Source organism: Mixophyes fleayi, chromosome 1, assembly GCF_038048845.1.
Source record: "Mixophyes fleayi isolate aMixFle1 chromosome 1, aMixFle1.hap1, whole genome shotgun sequence".
In the NCBI taxonomy this organism is placed as follows: Eukaryota; Metazoa; Chordata; class Amphibia; order Anura; family Limnodynastidae; genus Mixophyes; species Mixophyes fleayi.
Window position 1 is genome coordinate 174,838,366 of NC_134402.1, and position 9,092 is coordinate 174,847,457.

Consider the following 9,092-nt stretch of genomic DNA (forward strand, 5'->3'; position numbering starts at 1 on the left):
GGGCTGCTCAGCGATCTTTTCCGTCGTTAGCTGCGGTAGGGTAGGGTTTGCAAGTTAACGCTAATCGTATAATCTTCCACCGCTCCTATCTGAATAATGAGTGGCTACGGCAGCATTGATGAGTTCTCCGAGGGCTCCAAGATCAACGCCAGCAAAAACCAGCAAGATGAAGGGTAAGTCTGGGTAGTAGATTAGTACAGTCTGTTTTTTTTATTTATCTTGCTGACGTCGTCATGGTGATGGCGCCTGAATATTATTGTCTGCGGGTGGACTTAGTTACTCGGGTGATGTGATTACTGAAATTGCACCGTGTGCCGCTGTACCGGGGGATGTTTAACGGCTGTACAATCAGCGGTTATTTAGAGAATGTCGTCAGCGGCAGCCAATAATAATATGGAAGGTGTGGCAAACGGCGAACGCTGCGGATTGGTGGGTGCTTTGTGACGTCAGTGAGTCTTGCAGATCTTGCGACGGTAGAGCTGCAGTTACAATGTGTATTATGGGTTTTGTGATTTTTTTCATTGAAACTTTCATTTTTATTGGTTTACAGCAAAATGTTCATTGGTGGTCTGAGCTGGGATACAAGCAAGAAAGACCTTACGGAATATCTCTCCAGGTTTGGTGAAGTGGTTGATTGCACAATTAAAACAGACCCAGTCACTGGACGATCAAGGGGTTTTGGTTTTGTTCTCTTCAAAGATGCAATCAGTGTTGATAAGGTAATTTCTAGCCCTATCTTGACTCAAGTACTGTAGCTAGTGTACAGAAGAACTGTTTTGGAATCTTATTTTCGGTTTTTTTGCAGGTATTAGAGACTAAAGAGCACAAACTCGATGGGAAACTCATTGATCCAAAGAGAGCAAAAGCATTGAAAAGCAAGGAGCCTCCCAAGAAAGTGTTTGTTGGTGGCTTGAGTCCAGATACTACAGAGGAACAGATCAAAGAATATTTTGGTGGCTTTGGAGATGTAAGTACATAGTAGGAGGTAGTACTGCAAATTTAACATGGTGGCCAAACAAAGGCACTAGCAGAACTAGAACACTTCAGTGTACGACAATTAAATGGTAGGATAATTAAAAAGGACAATAAATAAGTGGAATGCTGTGTTTAGGTGGGATTACTAGCTGCTTAATGTCTCAATTGTCTAGTCTTTTTAACCTCCACTAGACTTGTAACTGAATTAAGTTTGTAACAAATCTTTTAATTCTCTAGATTGAAAACATTGAACTTCCCATGGACACAAAGACAAATGAGAGGAGAGGGTTTTGCTTCATCACGTATACAGGTGAAGAGCCAGTAAAGAAGCTCTTGGAAAGCAGATACCATCAGATTGGTTCTGGAAAGGTGCGGCTTGTGATATTACACGTTCACTATCTATAGAATGCTTTGTTGTAAACATACAAATTATATATAGATTGTATATTCATTTAATTATTTCCCTTAGTGTGAGATCAAAGTTGCACAGCCAAAAGAAGTCTACAGACAACAGCAGCAGCAACAGCAGAAAGGAGGAAGAGGCACATCAGCTGTACGAGGAGGTGGAAGGGGGAGAGGCAGAGGAGGTAGGCCGAAAACTTTTCCAGTGTATGGACAACTGTAATACTGTATTTGCAAAATTTGTTAAATATTTACTTTATGTATTTTAGGTCAAAATTGGAACCAGGGTTACAATAACTACTATGATCAAGGATATGGAAGCTATGGAAATGGCAACTCCTCCTATAGTGACCAGGGCTACAATAGTTATGGTGGATATGATTACTCTGGGTACAACTATGGAAACTATGGTGGTTACAACCAAGGGTACACAGACTACAGTGGTGAGTTTAAAGCTTACACTTAAATCTCTTGCAAAATCAGCAAGGAGAGTTGCTGCTCTTCTGGGATAATGTTACACATTTGCAGGAATAACTTGGGGTCTCTTTGAATGCAGGTCAGCAAAGTACATATGGAAAGGCATCAAGAGGAGCTGGAAACCATCAAAACAACTATCAGCCTTACTAATGGACTATGATATTCGCATAAGGTGTGTATTTGAGTACATCAATATGCTAACCACTTTTAAAACTAATTTTTAATAAAGATAACTTAAACATTGTGTGGACTCCCTTTTTTAAAATGCTTTGATTAACTTCTACAGCCCTTTTGTAAATTGTTTTTCATGTTTTTATAGCTTTAACTTAAAGATGTGTTCTTTTTTTAAAATATTTTTCCCTCTTTAAATAATACAGAATCCTTTTTAAATTGGGGTTTTCTGGTCTCTATGCCAGACGATCTAAGGAATAAATAAGCAATTTTTAAAAAAGTTAATACCAGGTAAAGTACTGAAATGGGTACAACTTAAGGTAAAGAAGAATGTTGTCTTCTAACTCTGACATTATACCTTGTTTGTACCCGCCAGCGGGAACTTCATTGCAGGCCGTGTGTCACCCTGACCACGTCTATCTCTGGGGTCGCACGTTGTGGGCAGAGCGCAAGGCGTACACCAGAAACCGCTGTCCTGTGGTATGGTCTCTTCCAACTTCATGTACCAGCGTAAAGATTAAACTGGGGGAAAACCACTTCAGACTTTGGCTTCTTAATCTTTAAAGTCTTTCTGTTTAACGTTCAATTTAAATTGTTTTTTACAGGCGTTTTAAGAGCAGATGCCTTTTTACAGCTTAATCATTTTGGCTCTTCATTTTGTTAAATGTTGTATTCTGATTTTTATGCATTTTAGGATTTAATGCTTGCTTCTTTTCTTTATAGCGAATAGTGAAATCTACAGACAAAGGAACTTAATAAACTCAGGGGTGAACTGTGTCATATGTGCATAAGTAAATGTCAGTTTATAGCGGACACCCTGGAATTAGTGGGGATAAAATGCCTTGTCAAAACATGCATATGATTTTTTTAGAGGAACTTTAATCGAGGACTGATCATTCTTTTTGTAAAGAGTCCACAAATGACATTGTGAAGATTGTAACACATTTCTTTTTCTTATAGGTAGACAGGACTTGAGGATTGGCTACATGAGATGTTCATCCAGGCTGGGAGTTTAAGCTACCATTTTCTCTTATGAGGACTTGTGTACAGGACACAGTGGTGTCTTGCTGTAAATAGTATTTGGCTCATTTAAATTTTCTTTTAATGGCTTAATTTTTTTTTTTTCCCCCGATCTGTGTAAACAGTGGTTTTTATGTTCCTCATATTTTGTTTATGAACTCTGTAATGTTACCTTGTGACTTTCACTGCATTGAATGTCCAGTGTTTGTAATAAAAGGATTAAAAAAGAAACTTGTGGCTGAAACTATACTATAATTAGAATTGCGTAAACATGACTTCCAGATGACTTTATAAGAATGGGTATGTTCTCAAGTGTTTCAGGTCTAAAGTAGTGCTCTAGGCTTTAGAGGTATTTATTTGCATAGGGCTGACCTATTATGGAGCACTAGCAAATGGCATATCCTGATCCATATTCTGGAGTAAGGTTCCAAGTGGCACTTGGTGGTATATTTAAAGTATTTTGCATTGTAGATAATGCTGCTGGTGTAGTGCACTGTTCCTACCATTTGGCTGCACTGGCTCCTGTCAGATCAGCAGAGATGAGAAAACCATTAGGGTCAATTTGCTCCAGCCGTATTCACTTTGTAATTGGTAAACTGTGAACACTTAAGATTCAAAGAGAATTATTGCTACAACTTGCTGCCATTTTTGGTGAATAACTTTTTTTATTTTAACTGCTTCAACCAGTGAAAAATCCCATCAGCGCTGAACATGCAATGGTCTCTAATAATAAAAAAAAATTAAATAACTAAACCACACACTAGGAAGTTTCAAGTTGTACTGTCATGAATTTGAAATCCTGTAATCTCTGATTTAGGTAAATTAAGATTGGCTATAAAAAGCCACCTTATGTAACTTGGTAAATAGTCTATTTTGGTTCTTGAAAGTTTCCTTCATGGGAGCAGTGCTCTTCATTGTTTCAGGATGTTTGTTCACCTAAGTTCTGATTTGCTCTATCAAGGCTTGGTCAATGCAGCTACAGATAGCTTATTGCAGGTTATGTTCTGGCTGACAAGGGTGTAATCAAAGCCCCAGAATGCCAATCACAGAGACTGACAGTTTGGACTACCAAATTTAAATTTGTCAAAGGTAAGGTGATCACTGACTGCACACCTGGAGTGAGATGAAATATGATTAAATTGGGGCTAGGGAAGTTATGTGGATTAAAAGTAGTGCGATGCCTGTAAGAAGGTGAATTATGAGTAAAGAATGTGGAGGATGCTATGTAATGGCACATATGTAAAAATGTTATCAAATAAAGGCCATGTGTTATGCTGGTAATCACCCTCAATAGTACATTACTGAAGTTCGAGGCCTGAGGCAAAGGTTAAATCCAGGCAGGGCACTATTGGCAAGAATATCCCATAGAACAGGGCTTTACTCACCATTATAGGCAAACTATAGAAATACATAACAATATTCACCAGGTTTTACAATGTTTATTTAAATCTCAAGCTGCTTCAAAAAAATGCATTCAGTTTTGGATGTAGAAATTGTACATTTTTGCATGAATGCTAAAATCACTTTTCAAAACTTGCAGGTATTAAACAATCTTGGTGTTAATAATATGGGTCACATACAATCAATAAAATTCCAAATGATGGCAATATTATGTGCACAGGATTTATTTTTCTTAGTGATCAAGAGCATATTGACTTTGGAGCCAGAAGTTACTTCCTGGCCATGTCACAGAACAAGTCTGGCATTAGCTTTACAACCTAGTCCAAATGAGGCATTGTAAATAAAAAAAATATATAAAGCTCATTGCCTACAGGTGCAGGCTGGGAATATTGTCAAGTGGGGTACCTTAAGAGATATCTGAAAAATGTGGCAGCCTCTGACACTTATTAACCCAAACCCTCATTTTATAAACCTATGGTGGTTTCAGGATTACTCTGTAAGGGACGAAATCTAACACTTCCCAATCAGCCAATCTACATATATTGTGCTACGTTGAATGTGCCAAAAAGCTTTTGTAGCAGAAAAACAAAGTAAAGACATGTAATGAACAATGTAAATTTACATTTTAAATGGCATAAAAAGCCACTGTACAGTAGGAAAGGGGAGTAGTACAAAACAATGTAAAAACTAATGAACAAATGGTAACAAAATGCAGAGGTGGAGATAAGCAGGTACAATCCTACTGTGAAGCAAGAATGTGGCTGGGAATATGGGTGCAATAACACTGCTTGAGGAGCTGAAGTCTGGCCAGGCAGAGGATGCATGAGCGAGTGTGAAGGAGGTATAGGGGACAGCAGTAAAACAACAAAAAAGGGCTGTCAGTCTACGATCTATAGTGGTGAGCGTCACATAGCGGATGAATAGAAATTAGGGGTGCAGTGGGACAATTGGGATGACTGGTAGGCTTTAATGAAAATATTCATTTTTAGGGAATAGTATGATTTGGCATGGGAATGAGATAAGATGGTGGTTGTTGAAAGATCGGAATGGGTGGATGGATTGAGATGACGTTGGAGAGGAGTGGCTGAGGGCTTTGGATGTGAGGTGAGATGTTAGAACTGGATTCTGTAGAGGACAAGGAGCCAGTGTAGTGACTGGCATAGAGAAGCAAGATAGAGGGCGGATTGGAGTGGAGAGAGGAGGAAGTGTCAATTGGCATGGTGAGAGACTAGATGAGACATTGGGTTGCATCTAAGGTAAGGAAGGGTCTGAAGAGAGGCAAGTTAGGATCAGGTTTAAAGAGAGGGAGCAGAGGATGGGAGAGGGAATAGGGTCAAAGCATGTGTAAGGGGAGAGGATAAAAGGGCATGGATTTTATTTTGAGATTTCTTGCCAGGTGGAATAGATTTTGGTGGTGAAGTGGATAACGAAGTTGAGAGGAGGGGAGAGCCACAGGAGAAAATGAGAGACTTGAAGTAAGACTGGATAGAGATGAGGCAGAACTTTTATGTGGATGAGCTTGAATTAGAGGATGTCGGCATGTAAGCGTGATTTCCTCCAGTGATGTTCTGCAGTGCAAGAGCATTTGTACAGGCAACAGTTCATTATGGAATGGCATGGTTTTGGTGTGGACTGTCTGCTAAAGCAGCAGGTTAAAGGTGCGGTTGTAGAGGGAGACAGCCTGGTCAAGTGAGGAAGAGAAGGAGGCTGGGTCAAGATTGCGTGGGAATAGGTCCTGCATTTAGCTTTGGGGTGGGTTGACCAGGTCCTAGGGCCACCTGGGTCTCTCCCCAGCAGTCAGAAGCGTGGCCAATTGAGCAGCCGCAGCCAGGCCACATGGGGTGTAGCCAAATTGAGAAGCTGGATTGCAGAGCACTTGGTTGGTACCCGGGTAAATGAGCAATCAGTGGCATCTATGGCATGGGGGTTCGCCCAAGATGAGTTAGTGGAGCACATCCAGTCAGGTCACCATCTTGAAAAAACAATATTAGAGACATACAGGCAAAGTAATGAACATTCAAAAAGCATAATACGCTACATAAGACATAATTGGCAAGGTATATAAAATGTGTCTTAAAAAAGAAAGAGGTAAAACATAGACACAGGTGGTAGAGATTGGAGTAAACAAGAAGACAGAAGGAGGGAAGGCCCTGCTCATGAAAGATTACAATCAAGAGTGGAGCGGCATGGGAGAAGTCTTGGAGGTAGGAGTTTGCTGTGGTTATTAGTGGGGAGTTGAGGCACCAGTCATTGCAACAGCAGAGAGCAAATGGGAAGAAATGAGGTCAGAGATGTAGGGAGGTGGGGGGGGGGTGGAGGGAAGCTGAAGTCTTCGTAGTTCAGAGTGAGCAGTTTAAATTGAGTTCTGTAAGTAATTGGCAGGACTGGGTGGCAGAAGCAAAGCTGCAGGAGAGGAAAATCTTGCCTCTGCGTTGAGAATCGATTGAAGTAGGGAGAGAAGGGTGAGATGGAGGCCAGACAGGAAGAAGTTCCAGTAGTTAAGACAGGAGATAATGAGAAAGTGGATCAGAGTTTTGGTAGCCTCATGGGTGAGGAAAGGTATAATCCTGCCAATGTTTAAAAGTTGGAAACGACAGGCTTGGGAGAGGGACTGTATGTGGGGAGTGAAAGAGAGAATGGAGTCAAGGATGGCACCCAGGCCGTGGACAGAGGAGATTGCTGTGTTGTACAGAAAGGGAGGTCACGGGAGCAGAGGTAGATTTCAATGTCTTCAGCTCAGAGGTGGTACGGGAGCCCGAAGGAGGCAGTTAGTTCATCGAGGAAGTGTATAGTGAGAAGAGGATAAAGCCTTGTGTGACCCGAACAGGTAGCGTGTATATGTGGGTGAGGTGGGGAGCTGAAGGTAGAAACAGAGGAGATGTTGGGTAGGTAGGAGGTGAAATAGGAGAGGATGGTGGGTGGAGTGAAGCACGGTGGCTCAGTGTTTAGCACTTCTGCCTTACAGGCCTGGGGTAATGAGTTTAATTCCCCACCATGGCCTTATCCGAGAGGAGTTTGTATGTTCTCCCCGTGTTTGCGTGGGTTTCCTCCGGGTGCTCCGGTTTCCTCCCACACTCCAAAAACATACTGGTAGGTTAATTGGCTGCTAAGAAATTGACCCTAGTGTGTGTGTGTGTGTGTGTGTGTGTTAGGGAATTTAGACTGTAAGCCCCAATGGGGCAGGGACTTATGTGGATGAGTTCTGTGTACAGCGCTGCGGAATTAGTGGCGCTATATAAATAAATGAAGGGTGTGCAAGAGTAGAGGGTATTGAAAGAACTGATCATCGATGACTTTGGTGAGGGCAGTATCTCTGGAGTGAATTATCTATAGTAAGGTTTAGTATGATTTTTCATAAATATTCTGCAGGTGTGTCACAACACTAAAACCACATAGGTGTGGAACAGTAGTTAGTTTTGCTGCCTAGGTGTTGGAGCTTTGGTTTGATTCTTACCAATGTGCTATTTGACATGAGTTTGTCATTTCTCCTCAGAGCCGTAACTTAGAATTCTAGTGCGTGGGGCGAGAAAGACAAATGCCGCCCCCATAGCCTTCAATTTTAACCAAATGAACCTAAAATATTCCTAAATTGCGCCCCCCTTCAGCGTTGCGCCCTGGGCGGTCACCCCTGTCATGGCCCTGTTTCTCCTCCCTTGCTATAAATAGATAGTGATAGGTATATTAGATTGTAAGATCCACTGGAGCCGGGACTGATTTCCTGAATAAAGTTTTCTAATTGTAGGATGCTATATAAAGGATAATATATGGGATAATGCACCCCTTGTAAATTCTATGAATATCAGAAGTCAACAAAGAATTCTGGGACCATATAAAATCACCACAGAAATCTGAGGTGACTAATATGTAATAATTTACAGATTATAAATGGTGACATAAGAGCTCACTATTTAGAGAGAGATTATGACCAGGGCCCTATCTTTGTGTAGTATGTTCTCCCAGTGTTTGCATGGATTTCTTCTGGGTGCACTGGTTTACTCTACAATCCAAAAATAAGAGACCTGTTTATGACCCACCGCAAAATGCCCATGTAATTTTTCATCTCTTATCGCAGCAATATGGATGAATTTTCTTGCCTATTTATTAAAAAATCATGGTAGGACAAAGTATCTGACAAGACGCTGTCCCATCTATGACCATTTAGTAATGAAAACTCCAGGTTCTGACCTAGAGTCTTTTTTGCACATGCATGACCTTAGGCCAGACCATGCTCAGAGCTTAGTTAGGGAGGGGAGAATCGTCCAAGCTGCCAGGGAGGGATCCAAAGATCCCTCTCCTGCGTCTGCTCTCCCCATAGAATGGAACAGATTACGCCATCTCCAGACGGCATTAGCAATTGGCAGAGGCTCCTAAAACCTTCACGTTTCAGAGCTTGATAAACAGGTCCACACAGTTGTTACCATTGAGAATAGCAGAGTAATTTGCAGAATACAGGAAATATCTCCTGCATCAGGCTTTTGTTAAATTGATAGGATAGTAAAATAGGCCTAAGCCATGCAGAAACAGTTGTTTCCGCAAGGTTTAAGGCAGGCAGGGGTTGTGTAACTTCAAGCCCCAGCATGCTATGCCAGTAAGATAGCCAGCAAATAGCTGACAGGGCATGCTGGGACTTGTAGTTTCACGACACC

The 9,092-nt window shown here is 41.3% G+C and overlaps 1 protein-coding gene across 5 annotated transcripts; it reads left to right on the plus strand.

The window, feature by feature from the left end:
* Nucleotides 1-6: 6 nt before the first annotated feature.
* On the plus strand, nucleotides 7-3,276 carry HNRNPDL (heterogeneous nuclear ribonucleoprotein D like). Of its 5 annotated transcripts, none has more exons than XR_012689812.1 (9): nucleotides 7-173; nucleotides 551-719; nucleotides 806-967; nucleotides 1,213-1,344; nucleotides 1,445-1,562; nucleotides 1,647-1,820; nucleotides 1,934-2,026; nucleotides 2,402-2,505; nucleotides 2,986-3,276. XR_012689812.1 is itself a non-coding variant. In XM_075204460.1 (8 exons), exons 1-7 carry the CDS (start codon nucleotides 97-99, stop codon nucleotides 2,002-2,004), a joined length of 903 nt encoding a protein of 300 aa, XP_075060561.1. In that variant the 5' UTR covers nucleotides 7-96; the 3' UTR covers nucleotides 2,005-2,026; nucleotides 2,402-3,276. The 5 variants fall into 5 exon arrangements, 3 of the variants coding, with proteins under 3 accessions (XP_075060561.1, XP_075060553.1, XP_075060580.1); XR_012689813.1 differs by having other exon boundaries at nucleotides 2,990-3,276; XM_075204460.1 differs by having other exon boundaries at nucleotides 2,402-3,276.
* The last annotated feature ends 5,816 nt before the right edge of the window (nucleotides 3,277-9,092 follow it).